Here is a 19,808-nt window from a genome sequence, read left to right on the forward strand (position 1 = left end):
GGAAGTGCCCCTGCCCCCAGGTGGATGGATGCCTGTTGTGATGTCTCACAGGCCTGGTGTATAGGCTGCTACCGGAGTCTGGCTAGTTTTGCTTGTGGTGTGCCAGGTGCTTGGCCTGCATGAGGTTCATTATCCTGGGGCTGAAGGGCACAAAGAGATGGAGTCTGGAAGCAGAGATGACACAAAAGTGTAGGAGTCCGGGTTGCAGCTGCACACACGACACACTAACTTTATTCACATTGATACAAAAGTAGATTTTTCTAGAAATGTTCTCTTGTGCCAGAGGGGGAGAGTGGAGTGGCACGTGGCAGGAGGGCAGGGGAGGAGGCCCTAGGGAGGCAGGGAGGGCAGGGGCCAGAGCGTGGGCCACAGAGGCAGGGCAGCAGGCAGCGGGGGATGGGCAAGCAAGGAGGGCGGGCCCTCCACCGGGGCGGTCCATAAGGACATCCTGGGAGCTCTCAGAAGAACGGGAGCTGGGGGGCTGGGGAACTCGGGCAGGAGAAGGCTCTGGGTGGAGGACTTTCCTCTGCTCCTGGCTGGCTGCCAGCAACCACCTCCCCCAAGCCCCTGCCTCCCATGGGACTTCCTGGGGCCTCTGACAGGTGAGAGGCTGGGTAGGTTTGCCCCTTCCCACATCCCCTGCTTTACAACTGGCCATGCCCAAGAGGGACCCAGGCAGTGGGGTTGGGGGAAAGGAGGGGGTACACAGAGAGATGCTCACACAGGCAAAGAGGGAGCAGAGGCTGGTCTGCCCACTGAGGGGCCCCAGGGGTCTCACTGGGGCAGGGCCTTGAGGATGGCATTCACCTCCTCCGCCACAGCTGTCAGAGCAAATTCAAACTGGTCCTGGCGAAGGGCAGGGGAGAGAATGGTCATGGAGAGGACTGACCTCTGCTCTTGCCCTGTGGCGGGAGGAGAGGATTGTGGGGAAGGGGGGGCTTTTGGGCAGGGGAGCCAGGGAGGTCACTTGGGCGAGGGGGAGTCCTCCTGGGGCAGGTGGGGGCAGGTGGGGGAGGCAGGCTGTTGCCAGTCTCCCTGGGTGAGGCTGGCAGCTCAGGTCAGTGCGGGGAGGAACAGTCACCTTCGAGCGGACAAGGCCAGGCCGTTGGTCACGAACGTGCTCCAGGGTGGCAGCGATGTCAATCTCCTTTACTCCTGGAGATTGGAGAGGGCACAGGGTTTGCCCAGAGGACAGGACCCAGAAAGCCTGGAGCGCCCTGGGTTGGGAGGCTTGGAGGACTGGGCAGAGCCTGGGGGTGTGATAACTGGTCCCTCCAGGAGCTCCCAGGAGCCTGGGTGCTGGGATGGCTCATCGGGGGCAGGGCTGCGGGCGCTGTGGGGAAGGTCCTCACCTTTTGCCATGCGGTTCAGTACCATGTCAATAAGGATGTAAGTGCCAGTCCTTCCTGCACCATCGCTGAAACAGGAGAGGATGACAGGCTCCGCTCAGGACCCAGCAGAAAGGGGGAGGGGTAGAAGAGACAGGGAGGCTCCTTGGGGTGGGGAAGACACTGGTGGGGCCAGTAGGCATGGTTGAGGAGGCATCAGTCAGAGCCCCGGGGGCTCCTGGGAATTGGGCCTTGAGTGGGGGGCCTGTGAGCCATGGGGTGTCACTTGGGTAGTGGGCCAGCCTAAAAGGAGAGCTCTGGCTCAGTCTTAAGGTGAAATCAGCTGGGGCAGAGGCGGGATAAGAATGGTCCTTTCCAGCCTCTGGGCAGGCTTTTGTTCAGCAATCTTTTGGTGTAAATGGTCAGAGGGTAAATATCCTCAACTTTGTGTGCAACATAGAGAGAGTCTCTGTCACACATTCTTTTTTACTTTTCTTCAACCATTTAAAAATGTGAACACCATTCTTAGCTCATGGGCTGTTAAAAAAAACAAAAACCAAAAAAGAAAAACAGATGGCATGTTGAACTTGGCCCATGGGCTATTGTTGGCCAGCATCAAGGGGCCAGGCAGGCAGCATGCATGGGAGATGTGCCCAGGGAGGAGGACCAGAGAGAGGGGTGGCAATCAGGAATGCCCCACCTCAGGACCCTCTGGCCTGGGCTGTCCTGTGCCCTGTGACCCCACCCCCACCCCTGCCCCCGTCCATCCGCACGCACCTGCAGTGCACAATGATGGGGCAGGAGCGGCCCCGGTAGCACTTGTTCACTTTCCTGCAACAAGAAGTGGGTGTGAGGGGGGGCACCAGCACACACCTGGGGGCTGCTTTTTCTTCTTGTTCTCCCCATGTGCCCAGGGCAGAGGAGGGAAGAGAGCTGGAGAAATGAGTCAGGGCAGGAGGCAAAGAACCAGGATGATGTGGGTGGCCCTGGGCTTGCCTTGTCACTTAATGAGCTTGATGCCCAAGGGACGCACCTGGGAACAACAGACTTGGCCTCATTGAGCCTCAGTTTTCTTGTCTGTAAAATGAGGGTATAATAATAGTAACCCTCTTCTTAGGGTTCTCACCATGATTGCATGAGATAATCCATGTAAAGAATTAAGTGTGAGGTTTGACATACCTTAGGTGCTCAGTAAATGGTAGTACTATTAATGATACTACATAATGTTAATAGCCACCTCTGCTAAAAGTCCAGGGAGAATAGGCTTTCTGGTGACTTCAAGGGTGTCAATCTCATCACATTCCTGCTTTGCCTCTCTGCCCTCCTTTACAACTGCCCAGGCTATTCCCCTCCCCACTCAGGCTCCTGGTGGTCCTCGCTAGCAATGAGGTCAGGTAGCCCTAGGCACAAAATTCCTTTCACAAAGGGAAGACAATCTTCTGCTCTGAATGTTATTCAGCTGTCTGTCTCCCTGAATCAGCCTCATCCCAGCACAGGTGTTCTGTGGTTGGGTCATATTTAGACTTGGGGTCCACTTGGACCTCAGACTCTTTTCTGTTACACTGACAGCTGCCCTCTCAGCAGGAAGCAGAGGAGTTCTCCCTTCCTCAGTGGCCTAGTCTAACCTGCTCTTGTCCCTTATGACTTTCCTCCTTTGAGAATTACCTGCAGAATCCTGATACCCCCCCAGTGGGCCAGGACCAGGGAGGACCACCTGAAGAGTTATTAGATTGTTTCAGGGGAAGCTTGGAATTTAATGATCTACCATTGAGACTCCCCCAGACTTGCAAGGGCCAGGTGACTCTGAATGATTTTACAGGTGTCCACATGGTTTTCTAGCAAGTTGGCTCATGTGTTAGAGAGCTGGGGTTGAACAGAAGTATCTGCAGTAGCTCCCAATCATCTAATAATAATGACAGTGAATCATATCTAGAATTCATTGAGCCTTTCCTATGCGCCAGGCACTTAAACAAGATTTTACAGACTTCATCCCACTGACTCTTGTAACAACCCCTGAAGTATGGGTCATCATCCCCATTTCACAGGTAAGAAAAACAGAAATCAAGCAACTTGTTCAGAGTCACTTTTTAGCACTTAAAAAAAATGAGTTTGCCTTCCCTCTGTGTAGACCTCCAACAAACCATATTTATTAAGCAGCAGTTAATTTGTTCTGGGTGTCTGCTGCCAACTGTGTTTACACCATTCTGGCCTAAAGCAAAGAAACGTAATCTTTTAGCTTACCTGTGCAGTCTTAAAAATGGTCCATGCACTAATTCTATAAGGATTTTTTAAACGTGGAAAGCAAGAAATAACTCTATGACCCCTGGCATTGTTTTTGAGGACCCTGGGGCTCAGGCTCCAGGGAGCCCAGTGAGAAACCATCATCCAGAGGCTCAGACACTATCCCCAGCTGGGGCGCCTGGCTGGCTCAGCAGAAAAAGCATGCGATCTTGGGGTCCTCAGTTTGAGCCCCAGGTTGGTTGTAGAGATCACTTAAATAAACTTGAAAAAAGGAAAGAATAGAGAAAAGAAAAAGAAAAAAAAAAGAGAAAAGAAAAGAAACTATCCCCAGCTTCTCCCCCCAGCTCTGCTCCTCTGCTCTCTGTCCAGCACCTGGAGACCTCAGGCCAGCCTGGCAAGAGGCAGAGAAACAGGAGGAGGCTGCAGTGTGGGCGAGGGGGAAGACTGGGGATGCCGGAGGACTGGCCTGGTGGGTGTTCTGTTGTCAGAACAGGGAAAGGCCCCTAGTTAGCTTCCTGTCCCAGCCACCACCTGCTCTACTGAGTCCCTAGTAATCCTGAGATCCTCCCAACTGTCTTGGATAGTGTTTGTCTCCTCAGAGTCCCCCCACCCACCAGCTCTCCCAGCAGACTTGGGGGGGGGGCCCAGGGCCCACAAGTCCTGATTAGATTGTCCTGTCCATGCAGCGGCCACGCCTTCCAATGATCACTTTTGTGACTATGCAACTGGAGAGAGAACACTAGCTGCAGATCACAAAAATGACACTGGCAGCCGTGAGAGGGAGAGAGAGACAGAGGAGAGGGGAAGGACAGAAGGACAGAGTGGGGAGACAGACAGAGGGAGGGAAAGACAGAGAGAGGGCAGGGAGGTGGAGAAGGCAGGGAGAGAGGGGACAGAACAGCGGAGAGATGCAGGACAGGAGAAATGGATAGAAAACAGACTCAGAGACAATGGGAGAGACAAAGAGATGAGGGGGGAGGCAGGGGAAGGGGAGAGAGAGGGAAAGGAAGGAAAGAAGGCCGGGGGAGAAATAACAGAGGCAAAGAAACAGCGAGGGAGAAAGGACAGATGGGCAGGAGGGAGGGAGATGAGGGGACAGCAGACACACAGAATATGCTGGAGATCGCAAGAGCGGCCCTGGAGGCGACGAACAGGAGAGACGGGAGCCGGGACCCAGGAGAGGGAGAGCAGGCGAGAAGGGAGCTTGAACTCAGGTGAGCCCTTCTTGGGGGCGGGGGTAATGGAGGAGCCAGAAACGGGGAGGCAGGGAGAGAAAAGGGCGAGGGGGACTCAGCAGGCAGAACAGCGGAGCGAGAGCAGCGCGGGAGCGGGAGCGCAGGGGTGGAGGGATGCGCGCAGCCAGCCAGAGCATCCGTCCGGGCTTGCGGGGTCTGGAAGGGGGCGGCTGGAGGTCAGAGGCGGAGGCTCCAGGTCAGCCTGGAGCGCCCGCCTCACAAGACCGGGGCCCCCAGGAAGAGTGGTCTTGGGGTAGAGGGGTACGCCCAGCTCCCGGGCCCCCGCTCACGCGCCGCACTCTCCCCGCGCTCCCTCCCTCACCTGCGGAAGTCCAGCAGCGGCCTGGTGGACGCCGGAGTGCCCTCTGCCGGCCAGCTGAGGAAGTGGAACTGCGTGAGCGTGCGCGTCTCCTGGGTCTGCACGTTCTTCAGGTAGAAGCTGCGCACCAGGAAGTCCTCGCACCAGATGTGCTCGGACACCAGGTTCACCTGCCGAGGAGCCGGCCGGGTCTGAGGACGGCAGCGCCTCTCTAGATCCTCCCAGCCTCCGGGGCCGGCTCAAACTCTCCATCCTCCTGGAAGCTTACCCAACCGCCCGCTGCTACTGCCCCAGCTTTCCCCAGGATCCCCAGTTGTCTGCGTCACTTATTGGCTGCTCCGGACAACGAGTGGCTTTTCCACCCGGACACAGCCTCTGTGGGCGTCTTGAGGCCAGAGTTCCTCTTTCCTCTTCCTCACTGAGCCTAACACAGTGTCTGTGCTACACACACCATCAACCTGGATGAGATTCTATATTTTTATTCATTGTTTTTCTTTAACCATGAGCAACATCAATTTTTAAAAACAGCTTTAAAAAAAAAAAGACTGCTGGTGCTCATCGGATGATGTAAAACTACTACTCGCTATTCGGTGCTCCCTTGGTGAGGAGAAGCTTGTTGTCTCTTAGTGTCTCCTGCTTTACAGGGGGTCACCTTCCATGTAGCAGGAATCTGTTCCTCTTTCCTCGGCTCTGCCTCTTCCCAGTACCCCCTCCCCTAATACCTATCTTCTCTCCTAATGAAAAAGTTTGTTTCTATTCTATTTGTGACTGGTGGTTCTTTCTTTCCTGGCTTTGGAAACTCAGCACTAAGTGAGGCTCGATTTAATGTTGGTCTTTGGTTTTACTTCTCTTCCCCATCTCATACACTCTTGGCTCCCAGCTTCTTACTTCGGTTTTGATTGTTTTATAGTTTTATTTCTGTACCTTTCATGATAGGTCCCTACAGATGCTTCCTGGCCCTGGCTGGACACACACATGTAAACATATAGTACATGTACATGTGTGTGCACATGTGCATATATGCATATACAATTCATACATGTATGAACGGTTCACCATCCACTCTCTCCATTCCCTCGTCCCCCTGCCATGGGGTTTTGCTGACCTCATATACGTGGTAGAGGGAGGACCCCTCATCTGGCCAGTAGCGGTCACACTGCTTGACACCATCCTCCACCAGCGGGGTCAGCATGACAATGACGGTGCAGCCACTCTCCCACACCATCTAGGGACAGAGATTCCACTCTAATCTTTCCAGCTCCCCTCAAGGACCACTGGTTCCTGGAGAAGCCCTCCTTCCAAGAACTCACCTGCCAGAAGTCTGCGATGGTATGGGACAGCGGGCCCTGGGTGGCTATGTAGGCTGGCATCCGAGGGTCGTGCTCAATCTGGGGCAGAGGAGACACGTCATGAGCCAGAATGGGAAATGCTGCTATGGAGAGGCTTGGTCAAAGGGAGTGGGTCAGGATCTGGGAGAGCTTGAAAAATCCCCATTTCCATGCTGGGATATCAGGCCCCATGATTCCAGGACATCAGGTGGCATGGACAGTGACCATGAGGAAATGGAGTTTCCAGGCAGGATAAAAATGGGGCGGAGGAGGGGGCTGGAGCTAGGGCCACTTACAATGGGGCTGGCATTGATGTAATCACTCCGAGAAGGGCTGCTCTCCACCTTCAGCTTGATGCGTGCGTGATCATCTGCACAGACCCCACATCCCATCTCAGGTGCCCCTCCAGTTACTGGGGTCCTGGTACCCCTGCCACTTGGCCGGAGCCCGGAGCCTGGCCCTTCCCCCAAGCCCTCCAGAGCTCCCTGCAGAGAGAGGGCTGGGCCAAGCTGACCAGCAGGACTCACTCACAGGGCAGAAAGTCAGGGTGGCGGTTCTTTTTGACGTTGCCCTCCCCCTGGGCCGCGGCACAGGTGTTGGGCTCTGCCTGGTAGGCGCACAGGGCCTGCCACTCCTTGGCCAGGCGGTCCCGGTTCCGCAGGTGGTCCTCCATGTACGCCTGCAGGGATACCGCAGCCTGCCTTGGCCCACACCCCCAGGCCAGCCTCTTCCAGCATCCCGGCCCTTCACCCACCCTGGGCCCGGGGCCCCAGGCCCGTCCTGACCAGAATCATGTGTCCCGTGGAGATGTCCATGTTGGCCTGGGCGGGCTCCTCGCACCAGGACGGTGTGCTGCTGTGGGAGCTGGGGCTGGCCTGGGCCGCGTCACTAAACTGGGAGGACACGCTGCTCACCCGAGAAGGCTCCGGGGGACCCTCTGCCCTGCTGAACAGGGACTTTGTGGCCATGTGCTGGCGGCACAAGTCCTGCAGAAGAAAGATCAGGCGGGTCCCCCAAAACCCTTTCAGCAGCGTCCTGGGTTCCATTCCAGGCTCCTCCCTGACTGATTCTGTATGAAACCCCTCGGGGAGAGAGGGGGAGGCTCTGCTGCCAGGGCCCTCATTCTTTTCCAGGCTGTTCTGTTTGTGGGGTGCCTCTGACAAGCTCAGAGATGGGAATGGGATCCCAGAAGTGTGGCCCCAGGAAGAACCTTAGGAAGCATCTGCTCCCAATTCCCACCCATTCAAGATGTCCCCACAACACTGCAGCTTGGGTTTCTGTAGCCCCAGCTAGGCTACTCCCAGGGATGGGTGCCCAACCTCCATCCAACACCCCACCCTCACCCTGTGTGAGACCCAGACTCCCAATCCCCTTCTACTCCCTCTTATCCACAAGCTTTCGGGCCACACACCTGGTACTCGAAGGTGGTGTCACCATGGGCCCCCTCGGGCCCCAGGGCTGCCAGGCGCTCCTTGTCCCGCTGCCGTGCATGCTGCCGCACAAACAAGGCCACTGCCAGAGCCACCAGCAGCCCGGCCACGCCTGCCAGGGCCACCAGAGTGAGCAGCACAGAGCGCATGGGAGATGTGCTGCGGGCTGGTCGGGGAAGGACAGCAGCTGCCTCCTCCCTCTGTGGGAGCAAGACTAGAATCAAGGCAGTGGCAGGGGGTATTTAGGAGCTGTTCCTCAACCCCTGCCCCCCACCCCGGGGCCGCAATCCCTGCTAGGGTACCTCCAAGGGCAAGGCTGATAGGGCAAGGGCATGGTGGCTCAGGCAGAAGTGCTCATTTAGACCCAAGACCCTCCTTCTCAAGCCCCATCGGACAACTGAACCACACAGCACTGCCTGAAACTTAGTGGATGACCCCCACCAGGAGTTTTTGCATTTAAAAAATAAATGTAGAAGCTTTGTGCAGTGGCAGTATCGTAGCCAATGAGGTTTATCCGAGGCGCAATTATTGCTAATTGAAAAAATGAATGTAGAGAAGTTTGGAGAGTCCCAAGGAACGGCATAGTAGAATGTGAGGCAATAGGGTTGCAGAATAGAAATACATATTGAGTTTAATGTCCTTACTGCACTGGGTTTTCCCTTGGAATTTAGAAACTTTGTTCCAGAAGGCTATGGACACCTCAGGTGTTGTTTCCAAGCTGGAGGCCTTCCTATGGAAGGGCCGTGCCCTTGTAGAGGAGGGGGAGGAGGAGGAAGGGCAAGGAGAGGGAGGAGGAAGCCTAAGGGGCGGAGGAGCAGCAGCCACTGGGGCCATCTGCTGGCCAGAAAAAGAACTGCAAGGGGAGGGCGGCTTTGGTAAAGCTGGTGGGCCCACCAAGTAGGAGAGGTTTCAGCTCTGGTTTTCCTAACAAGTTTGCCCCCATCTCTTGTGGGCAATGGCAGCCCTCTGGGGTTTCAGCTGATTCTTCAGTTAGATCATACCTGTCCCACTCCTGTCTGCAAGATCTGGAGCCCTGTCTGTGCTTCCAGTTCCGACTTCACCAGCCCTGCAGGGAAGATGTGGGTCAGACTCTCTCCAGCTCCGGGTGGTCTCCATAGGGCCCGTGTGTGTTGGGAATATTTCAAGGGGGGCATCAGCCACAGGCCTGGGTATGTCCTACTAACGCTGGGGCTGGGACCGGGCAGTATTTACCAGCTTGATGGGTCACATCGGCCAAAGACAGGTTCTGTTCATTGTGTCGGATGCGGAAGGTGAGGGCCGGTCCCACCACACTGCCAAACAGGAGCTACATTACTGCCTCTCCCATCACAGACCCCAGACTGTAACAGAGAGGCCAGCTCTGGCCCTCTCCCCATGAGAGGATGAAGCCGAGGCCAAACAGAGATGCCTTACAGGAATATTGGAGAGGAATGCTGGATGAGGCCAGCATCCTCTGTGTGTGTGTGTGTGTATGTGTGTATGTGTGTGTGTGTGTGTGTGACCATGGGGCCCGAGCAGGCGCTCCTCGTCCTGCTGCCGCACACACAAGGTGTGTGTATTGTGGGGGGCAACTTCAATACAGCTGGGACCCCACCGTGGCCACTTACCCGAGACTTTGTCTTCCCTTCCTTCCCCCAAGCCCCTCCAGCCACCTCTCCCCTCAAGGCACCTTCTAGATCCTTTCTGCCCCAGCTAGATACCAGCCCCACCTGATATTGATGAAGCTGCCCGAGGACACGTGCACATGTTCAGCGAGGATCTCCAGCAGCTTCACTCCTGCAGCCAGACTCAGGGGCCTGAAGGTGGGGAGAAGGGAGAGGAAGGCAAGTAGGGATCCTCTTGGCCACTTTCTTGAAACAAGCTACCTCCAGGGGTGCAGAGAAGCCCACCCCCTGTCCACTTCACATCTGGATTTCTGCTCTCTGCTTCTTGCCAGGCAGGCCTGCCATATAACATACCCTCCTCGGGGGGGGGCGGGGCTGGAAGGCTTCCCCAGGCTGAAACCCTTACTTCTGGTCAGTGACAATGTAGCCATACTCCTCTGCTGATGGCTGAGCTGACGGCTGCCTTGCTGCTGGGGGCTGGCTCTGGCCCAGGGGACTTTTCTTCTCCAGCAGGACAGGTGTGGCAAGTTGGGTAGCAGCTTTGGGGGACTCGGAGGATCCAGAGCTCAGCACCTGCTGGGCTTTATTGGAAGTGGGGCTGGCAGTGGGGTATTCAGGCAGGGAGGGCGTGGGGGGTGGAGGCTCCACTGTGTTTTCACCCTGCACCTGCTCCTCTGTTGTCTGTTTAGAAGAGAGGATAGAGATGTGGTCTCTGGATAGTATAGGGGGTGGGGGGATGGGAGTCTGAGGTCCCTAAAGAGGACCTTGGGACTTGTTTCTTTCTAATCCCCAGGGCCCAAGGCAGCACTGGGCACATAGAGGTTACCCAGAAAAGTGAGTCAGCTGGATGGATGAATGAATGAATGCATAAAGGATTAAATGAGTGCAACATGGTCAGTAATGATCCACAGGATGGAGCTGGAGTAGGGAGACCCTCTGGAGTGAGGGGAGGTGGTGTTAGGAGAGATGAAGGCAGGCAATGATTTTTAGACTTCTGTTTAGCCACAAAAATCTCAGAAGTCACACGTGTGGAAAAGATAGAGTTCTTCGGGCTACAGGGAGGGTCAGGAGCCTGCGTGCAACTCCCCTCTTCACCTAAGGATCCTCAGAGCAGGATCTGAAATGACTGTAGTGAGAAAAAGCAGCAAATTGAGAATTCCAGCTTCTAGACCCCGCTCTGCCATCAGCTTGAGGTGAGAGCTTAAGGGAAGGACATGTGGTCTCTGGGCCAATGAGGAGGGTTGGAAGATACAGAGCTGGGTCCCAAGGCTGAGGTTTAGATTCTGACAAGGGGGGTTTGCTGCTAGGGGCACTGAGGGTCAGGGGGGTGCCCAAACTCACTTTCTTGATATCGGCTCCAACATTCACAACCCCTCCTGTAGAGACAGGAAAAACAAGACTCTGGGCAAAGGGCCAAGGCGAAGGTCCCCACAACACAGGTAGGAGAAAGAGCCAGCGGCCCTGAGCCTGTTGCACTTGCTGTGGCCTCTTTGCCCTCAGTCAGTGACCCAGTCCTGTCTTTGGTCTCATCCTAAGCGTGGTCTCATGCCTGTTTGCTTCTACCTTATGATTGTTTCCTCAGCTCTTTCTGGAGTTATTGGCCACACTTGTCAAAATTATTCGTTGTTCAGCACCCCCCACCCCTCCCCCATCAATTACTGGCTTCTCTTGGCATTGGCCACTTCCTTCGAGGCTTCCCTGGTGCCTCCTAATTGCTGCTCATACCCCCTGCTGGCTGCTTCTTCCATTACTCCCATCCTCCAGTTCTTTCCCACTCTAACTCAGCTCACCACCCCAGTCCCTTGCTTCCTGCCCTTGGCAGGCAATGACCCTGTGCTCAGGTCTCAAAGGAACTCTCTTCTCTGCCCCTGACCTGGCCCTCTAGGCTGCTCTCTTGAGACATAGGGCAAGAGGCCATCATGGAGCTGGTGGTTGCAAGTCTCTGTGCCTGGACACTCACCCAGGTTTCGTCCTGCGCCCTTGGGCAGCAGCTGCAACAGGGTTGAGAGGGTGGAGAGCTGCTCAGGGGTCTGCTGACGCAGCTCCACCCCATAGCCCGCCAGCACAGCTGCCAGTCTCTGGAGAGTCACGTCTGCTGGGAGCCAGACACAGAGCTTATGGCGAGACGGTGGCAGTGAGGTGGCAGTGGCAAGATGAACTCGTGGGAGGCATTTGGTTGGGGGAGGGTACTGGCACCCTTAAGAGTTTCTTCTCAAACCCTAGGAGACTGATGCCCTCCACCTTCCAGCCCTCATCCACACTTAGGGGAAAGGCATTCTTAGGGCCAAGACCAAACTTCAGGCCCACCATGAACATCTTGACTCTCCAGCTGAAGAAGAGTTATGCCATCTCCATGCCCCACAGTATCCCCACTGCCTACCTAGTGCCCGGCATAGATCAGGTTGTCAGTAGGGATATTAGTTACATATATAATGACTTTAAGGACAAATTAACAAATGTGTGGGTCGTTGGGAAGGAGCCCCCGAATGCAGCCCCCACAGGAAGGGAACAGATGCCGAGAAGTCTGTTACCTGGCTGCTCTGCTGGAGAAGAAGGTTTCTCCCTGCGACCTTCTAGCCCTTCCTCCTCGTAGCCCTCTGAGGAGTCCTTTGCCCGGCTGCTGCCCCCTTGCTCTGGCAGCCTTGGTGCCCTGGCCCTACTGGGCACTGGCAGCTCCTGGGCCAGGTAGAGAAGCCCTGAGTCCTGGAAGAGTTGACCAGGCGAAGGCCCCGGAGGGTCCCCATAGGAGTGGTCAGAGTGAGCCCCAAAGAGGTCCTTGGAGGCAGTTCTGCTGAAGAGGGTAGACGGTTCGGCCTTGGGCAGGGGGCCAACACTGACCATCCCTGGCGAGCCCTCTGAGCCCCGGGAGCCATCGCGGGAGCCAAACTGTGGGGGAATCAGAGATCCAGGTAAAATCACATATCAGGGCTTGGGGACAGGTTTTGGGGTGAGGCCAGTGTTTAAGGCTCACCTGATGGAACAGGTAGGGCTGCAGCAGGGCAGGTTCATAACTCAGAGCAGGGTGCGGGGCCTGCGGGGGCAGTAGCAGGTGCTCCAAAAGAGGGGGCAGCAGCTCAGCCTGCAGGGGGGAGAGAGGAGAGCCCACCCCAGCTCCACCCCCACCCCCTGGAGGTTGAGGAAGTCGGTGCTGGGCTGCAGGGGTAGAGCCAGTAGGGATGCCCTGCAAGAGCAGCTCCCCGGCAGGACCAGGTCTCCTGGGCACCAAGCCAGATCTGGAGAAGAAAGCAAAGTGTATGTGTGTGTGTTGGTTGTGTGGAGCAAGGGCATACAGAGCCTACAGGAAGCAGAGGACCAGACAGGCTCAGCGGTTTAGAGTAAACTTTAGAGTAAACGTGACCTCTTACAAAATGAGCTAGCCTCAGGGGAAGAGAGAGTAGCATGGGGAAGGGCCAGAGGGTCACAGGCTTGCCTCCCTGGGAAGCATGCGCAGGTCCCTGAAACACAGCGGGGGAGGTTTGGGTTGTGTGAGACGAGGAATGGAGGAAAGAATGGGTGCAGGGAAAGGCAGCCACGTGCCTCTACAGATAAACTGGGGCTGCAGTTTGCCCCCCACACCTGGCTCTCTAAGTGTGCATTCAAACACTCAGTTCAAACATTCAGTACCATCCCCCTACTGTCCTACTGTACTCTCTTTTTTCATCCTACTATCATCATCGGAGCCCCATGGCCCTCGTTGACTTTCCCCTGCTTGCAGGGTCTGAACAATGCCTTCAGAGGCCCCAGCTGCAGAAAGACGATGGTCTCTGCACATACACTTCCACATAGTAATGAAAGGGAACATTAAACATTTTCCGTATGACAAAATTCTCATTTGTCTCATACTAACTTTTTTGATGTTTCTTTTAGATTATGAAAATGTCCAAGTTTTTCAAAACTTTTTTCCCCATTTTGCTGGATCCCTGGGGGGTGAGCTCAGCTCATACTGAGCACGTGAACGTGTCAGATGACCACTCTTGAACCTCTTAAACCCATGCCTGAGGCTCCTGACCTTGGTGCCCACTTCCCTTCCTCTTCCCTCTGTCGGTCAGGACAAGACCACAGACCCACCAGCCTTGCCACATTAGAGCTGTTGAAAAAGGATGCCTACCTGTCCCTTGGGCGGGGCTCTGGGGGATGAAGCCTGGGTATGCGTTCCATCTCCTGGGAGATCACATACTGGGTCAGATCATCGTGCCAGGACAATCCTGTCAGGAGACAGGATAGGGTGAGGTTGGCTCAGGAGAGTCTGAGAGCCCAGTAACAGGGACCAGTGGAAACCAAAACCGCACTCCCTAGCCTGTAGTGCATTGAGTTTGGCAGAGCAGAGGGGCAGTGGAGGTGGTCCAGAGACCTGGTGGGTGATCTGAGCTGTCCCCTTCCCACACTCAGGTACAAATTTTGGAGTCAGACTGCTGCCAGTGAGACTATGTTTGAATCTTCTGCGGTTTACTCATTGTGCAACTTTGGGCAAATTGCTAACCCTGTCTGAACCTCAATTCTCTCATCTGTAAAATGGGGGTTTATACCTCCTAAGACTGTGACAAGTGACCCAATGTAACATGGTAAGAATAGTACCTGTCACATGGTGAACTTTAAAGAGCTGTTATCATCATCATCATCATCATCACTTCTTTTTGTTGATCTTGAACCTTACTTTTCTTTGTAAAGTGGGAATAATTACATAGTTCGTGGGGGTTATTGTGAAGATCAAGTACGATCAGAGAAATGAAAGTGCTTACAAACTCCTAAAGCGCTATACACATTTTAAACATTCATCACCTCCACCACCATCTGCCATCTATGACTCTTTCCTTTCATGAAACCACTCTCAGCAAAGATGAGTTACCTATTCTTAAGACATAATCTCCCACTCTCCACCTCCATTCCTTCTTTCCTGCTTCTGAGTTAACAGTCTGTACCGCTCCTAACTCATATCCTAAGACTGACTAGCATCCACACCTGCCTTGTTGCCTCTGGACATTAGAGAACTCATCCTATCCAAGGCCAATTCCTCCACCTGAGCACTGGATTTCACCCCTTACTACCTGCTAAAGAACATCTCTGCAATTTCTCCCTATTTCCTACATGATCATTTTCTTCTGTTCTCTACTGAATTATTCCCTTTCGCATACAAACATGATGGAATTCTTTTCATCTTAAAAAGTTACTGCATGACCCCACATTCCTCTCCAGTGATCACACCATTTCTTTCCTTTTCTTTGCAGCAAGACTCCTTGAAGTTACCTCTGCTGGCTGTTATCCAGTTCTTTTCCTCTCCTTCCCTCTTCACCTACTCTATTCAGGATTTTATTCCCACCTATTCTACCAAAACGATTTTCATCCAAATCACCAGTGACTTCTGCTTATCTAAAGCCAGTGGCCAATTTGCCAATCTCATCTTACTTCACTCACCATCATTATTTGACACTGTTGATCACCCCTTCCTCTGCAATACACTTCCACTTGGCTTCTAGGACACCAAACATTCTTGTTTTTCCTCCTACCTCTGTGGCTCCCCCTTCTCAGTCTCCCTTGTTGGTTCCTCTCTTTGTCCTGGTCCTCTTACTATTATAATTCTCTAGACTTCTTCTTTGAATACACTAAAACATTTGGTTATCTCATCTACCTCATGGGTTTAACTGCCATTAATATGCCAAAAAATTCCAAATTCCTATCTCTACTCCAGAATCCTCCATCTCTCTTTCAAAATAGAATCTCATACTTTCAACTTCCCACTCTATTTGAATGAACATCTTAAATTTAGTATATTCAAAACTGAACACTCCCTTCCCCAGGTTGGTCCTTTTGCAAAGCTAATGACATCTTCATTAACCCAGTTATTCAGGCAATAAAACCTGGTGTCATCCTTGACACTTCCCTTTCTTTCACAGCACTGTCCAGTATTTCATGAAGTTACACTACTTTTAAAATATATGCAGAATTCTGTCATTCCTTTCCACCTCTCTGCAACCACCTGACCCATACCATGTTCATCTCTCACATGAGTTATTGCGGTGGCTTTTAACAATCTCCCTGCTTCTGCCCTTGACTCACTTCTTTATATCATCGACAGGAACAAGCATGATTATGCACCTCTATGCTCAAAATCTTGTCCTAGGTTCTTCTTTTACTCAGAGTAAAGACAACATCCATCCATACATTCTGTTATAAGTCCCTGCATTGATCTTCATCCCTTCCCCCAACACCCATGTGACTGCATCTTCCATTTTTCCTCTCTGTCACTCCTCTACAGCCAGACCATAAAGATGTTCTCCATGGTATTCCTCAAACTCATGCTCCTGCTTTAGTACAGGTTTTTGTTCTAGCTCTTTGATCAGGTTGAAACATTGCCCCCAGATAAACTTCTGGAAAACACTTCCACTTTTGATGTCTTTGTTCAAATTTCATAGTCTCAATAAGGTTTACCTTGACCACTAAATTTGATACTGAAGCTTTCTACCCCACAATATCTGCCCCTTTATCATGCTGTAATATTAGTTTTTTTTATGACACTTATCACTTTATAACATACTATATAATTTCTAATTTATATATTGTATTCCCCTTATGCCCCAAAATGTAAGTCCCAGTAGACGGAGATCTTTGTCTGTTTTATTCCCTGATACATCCCAAGCACCTAAAACTAAGCTTGCCATGTAGTAAATACTAAATAAATAGTTGTTGAATGAGTGAATTTGATGAGTGGGGGGTTCTCCTGGCTGAGGACTCCAGAATTCATGGTTTTGGAGCACTCAGTTCCATGGAGTGGGTCAGTTCTGAGGAGATGGATGCTGGCCTCTTCCAGTGGCTCCTTCTGTGGAGGCCCCCTCTAGACTCCTCCAAAGAGTCTAAGTGTGAACAGCCCCTCTCTCTGGCTCTACCCCCACTCCTGTCTTTCCCCCTTCTCCAGCAAGGTCTGGGAAGGTAAGGTTCTAGAAGTAGGTGTGATAAGAATGTTTCATAAAGAGAAATTCTTGAGTCAGGTGGCTCCTCACTTCCCCACCCTTATCTAACAAAGCCCCCGTGTCTTCCCTTCAGTGCTAGACCTCACCTTGGGACATGAGCTGTCGGAGCACACTTTGTAAGCGCTGAAGAACTGGGGAGGTGACTTGCAAAAGGGGCCGGGCCTGCCCCACTCCCACCTGGCACTGTCCAAACAAGCCATCTAAGAGCACAAAAGTAGTGTCAGCAGGAGGCTTGGACAAGAGGTTTTCCAAAGTCCAGGTTGCAAATTGGCATCACTCTCTCCATCTCCTCTCTTGGCTTCAGAGGACTCTGCTCCTTCAGGCCATTCCCTCTTTTCCCCAAGACTGGTACTCCTTCCCCCTTCCAGGCCTACCATGCACTTCTTTCTTACTGTGTCCCCTGTCTGGTAAATCTTATGCCCAGGCCTCACTCACCCTGAATACAGACTTCAAGGTGAGAGCAGAGTCTGCGGTCAAACAGACAGCCTGTAGAGGGAAAAGGGAGCAGAGGCTCAGACACCCCCCCCACACAGAATGGTCAGAGGATGGACATGCTGGGGAAGGGGGAAACAGATGGGGTCCATTCTTTCATCCTAAGAAAGGCTTTCAGCTGGGGGAGGGGAGGTAAGTAGGGAAGAAGCCTAGAATGCTTAAGAGAAGGAAGCACAGGATCTGAGAGTCTGGATCTTTTCCTTGAAAGCCTCAGTTTGCTTAACTGAGTGATGGGGAGAAGGCTTGCAGGTGTAGGGAGTGGTGGAGAATCAAATACTCCTACTCTCATAGAATTACTATAGGGGGGAATTTGGGGCCAAATTCTGAGGAAAACGGGACTTTTCTCCCCAAATCTCCAAAAGCATTTTAACTATGATGAGCTAGGGCTCAAAAAGATGGAAACCCTAACACACCTTCCTTCCATGTGGGAAAGGGGTACGGCTGAGGTGTCTCTAAAGCAAGGCTCCCCACACTGTCCCTACAGTCAGCGGCCCCCCAAGCCGCCAGCGCTGTCCGCGGTGCTGAACTCTGAATCTGGCACCGCCGAGGGCTACCTAGCCTGGAAGCAGTTATGGGGAGGGAAGGAGTCCCCATAAGACCTCCATAAGACCTCAGGAGTCTCCACAAGACCTGAACCCTCCGCCGTTCCAGACTTCATTTACCACCCTACCATCCCACAGCGCCACAGGAAGTACCTTGCATTGGCTTCCAACCCAGGTGGGAAAGGAGGGTGTCAGATGATGAGGCTGTGCCCCTTCCCCCACGCGCCCCACCACCCCACCCTCCCCCGGCCCATGAGTCAGCGCTGACTGTCTCTGTCCGCTCTGATGTGAGTCAGCACAGGCCTGGCTGTGGGGAGGGGGAGAGGAAAGGACCCTTTTCTCTTCACCCTCTTTTGCCGCCTCCCCGAGCCTTCCTCCTCTTACTGGCGATCTGATAGCAGTAATCTGCCTTTCAAAGCTTCAAGAGAAACCCTGGCCCCTCCTTCGGCCTGATCCTCTCCTGGGAACTGGGACCCCCATGCTCGTGTCCCCAACTCCTCCTGCCCGGACATCAGGGCTCTCTCTTCCTACCCCTCCCTCCCACCCCCATTCCCTCAGCGCGTCACCACTTCTTTGGCGCCTCAGCGCGACTTCTCCCGTGGCCTTGTAGCCAGTCTCTAAGCCCTTCTGTCCATATGCACCCCCATTCTTCCTCCCAAACCCGCAATCTTGCCCTGAGCCTGCTTCTCTTAGGTCCCGCCCCCGTATTCCCAGCCCCACCTCCAGGCCTACGCCCCTTTCCTCTCAGACGCCCTCTCATCTTCCTCACCAACCAGTGCTAGCCCCTACCCTACTCCAGACACATATTTTACCTGAGCTTGCTACCTTCATGACACCCCTCCCCACCCCCCCACCGAGTTTTGCTCCCAGCACCACACTCCACCCCCCCCAACCCCACCCCCCTCATTTCCTCCTGACCGTGGGCACTAATGGCGCTGCAGCCTCCCGGGCGGCTGCTCAGCAGCAGGAGGCAGAGGAGCACCCGGAGACCCCCGGATCCCCCGGGACCCCCGGGCCGCCGCGGGCGCCGCATCTTTCCGGGCTCCGCGCGCTAGCTCCCCTGCCACGACCGCAGCGACGCTGGCCGAAGCCAGCCACAGGGGCCGAGGCGGGGCCTGCCACTCCCCACCCACCTACGAGGCGGGGTCTATACGCCCCTCTCGCGGCAGCTCGGCCAACCCTGGGCTGGTGGTGACGGCATCTCCACCCCCGGGTCTTACGCTTATTTGCGTCATACGTGGCGTAAGAGCTCTGGCTTACGGAGGTGCCAACCCGCAGCTGTTCTCCACCAAATAGTAGGCGCTTCGCTAGAATTCCCACTTGGCCCCACCCCCTTTTGACATATGCTTCTCCCCAAGGACTACCACCTCTATCACCCAATCCCAAGGTTGGAGAAAAGGGCTACAGTTGGGTGGGGGCCAGGAAATAAATGTGAGTAGGCTGGTGTAAGCCCTAGGATGAGCTTAAAAGTGAGCAGAATAGGTACTGTTACGCATCTCACTTGATGGTACCGGTATCATCCTTAACAGCGGGGATGGTTTTGCGTGTGTGCCTGGATTCCAGCTCTAGCAATGCCACCTACTAGGAGTATAACTTTGGGCAAATTGCTTAACCTCTCTGCGCCCAAATTCCTAATCTGTAAAATAGATGTGCTAATAATTCCTACCTCACAAGGTGGTTGTGAGGATTCCACGAGTTAAACTCATCTGGCTCACTTACAACAATGACTGCACTGGCGCATACTCAACACATGACAGAGATTCGCTTTCATTATTAGCCTTGACTCTCTTTTCTTTTAACCTCTTCCACCTCAAGCCTATCTACATCTTATGGTTTCTACCTGCAAAATGGATCTCCCATCTGTCTATTTCTTCTTTCCTCCTTATTCTCTACTTTATCTAAACCACTGAGCTCTTTCATTGCAAATAGTACTGTAATCATCTAACAATCTTTTGCTTTTACTCTTCACACCCAATAAGCTAAGGAGTGAGCTTTCTGAAGCTCAAATTTGATCACTTTATTCTCTTATTTTTCATTTAAAAATTTTCAAAATACAAGAAAAGATAGGGTGCATAGTAAATACTCATATACTCATCATCTAGACTTAACAGTTATTGCTATTTTGTGAAATCTGCTTCTTTTAAAAAGTCAATTATAGACATCATATTTCCCTTATAAATGTTTCAATATGCATCTCCAAGAAGTAAGGCTATTTTCCTACATAATCCAAATGCTGTTATGACAGCTAACAAAATTTACAATAACTCTCTAATATCATTTAATGCTCAGTTCATATCCAAATTCTCAAATTGTTTCCAAAAATG

General features: G+C 53.2%; 1 protein-coding gene and 1 pseudogene across 4 annotated transcripts; one reads left to right on the forward strand and one right to left on the reverse strand.

Moving 5' to 3' along the window:
• Positions 1 to 202: 202 nt before the first annotated feature.
• Positions 203 to 18,750, reverse strand: PTPRN (protein tyrosine phosphatase receptor type N). 4 transcript variants are annotated; one of them, XM_044241659.1, is made up of 23 exons: positions 18,745 to 18,750; positions 16,886 to 16,936; positions 16,537 to 16,650; positions 13,594 to 13,690; positions 12,457 to 12,718; positions 12,017 to 12,371; positions 11,446 to 11,580; positions 10,827 to 10,861; positions 9,892 to 10,166; positions 9,591 to 9,677; positions 9,094 to 9,173; positions 8,883 to 8,947; positions 7,863 to 8,081; positions 7,237 to 7,437; positions 6,983 to 7,130; positions 6,748 to 6,821; positions 6,434 to 6,511; positions 6,229 to 6,348; positions 5,127 to 5,293; positions 2,106 to 2,159; positions 1,353 to 1,417; positions 1,082 to 1,155; positions 203 to 846 (listed from the first exon to the last, which is right to left on the reverse strand). In XM_044241659.1, exons 3-23 carry the CDS (start codon positions 16,544 to 16,546, stop codon positions 775 to 777), a joined length of 2,673 nt encoding a protein of 890 aa, XP_044097594.1. In that variant the 5' UTR covers positions 16,547 to 16,650; positions 16,886 to 16,936; positions 18,745 to 18,750; the 3' UTR covers positions 203 to 774. The 4 variants fall into 4 exon arrangements, with proteins under 4 accessions (XP_044097594.1, XP_044097593.1, XP_044097591.1 ...); XM_044241658.1 differs by lacking the exon at positions 18,745 to 18,750 and adding an exon at positions 18,403 to 18,526 and having other exon boundaries at positions 11,446 to 11,577; XM_044241656.1 differs by lacking the exon at positions 18,745 to 18,750 and adding an exon at positions 18,403 to 18,517.
• On the forward strand, positions 8,356 to 8,459 carry LOC122903748 (annotated as a pseudogene).
• Positions 18,751 to 19,808: the final 1,058 nt, after the last annotated feature.

Source organism: Neovison vison, chromosome 3 (genome assembly GCF_020171115.1).
Source record: "Neovison vison isolate M4711 chromosome 3, ASM_NN_V1, whole genome shotgun sequence".
Lineage (NCBI taxonomy): Eukaryota > Metazoa > Chordata > Mammalia > Carnivora > Mustelidae > Neogale > Neogale vison.

What these genes read in the sequence shown, in the direction of transcription:
- PTPRN (XM_044241656.1), bottom strand. Translation starts at nt 18,517, where the DNA reads ATGCGGCGCCCGCGGCGGCCCGGGGGTCCCGGGGGATCCGGGGGTCTC. An exon ending in TACATTGTCACTGACCAGAA is followed by an intron (nt 9,678 to 9,891) that starts GTAAGGGTTTCA and finishes CCCCACCTTCAG; the next exon opens with GCCCCTGAGTCTGGCTGCAG. An exon ending in CGATGTGACCCATCAAGCTG is followed by an intron (nt 8,948 to 9,093) that starts GTAAATACTGCC and finishes TCTTCCCTGCAG; the next exon opens with GGCTGGTGAAGTCGGAACTG.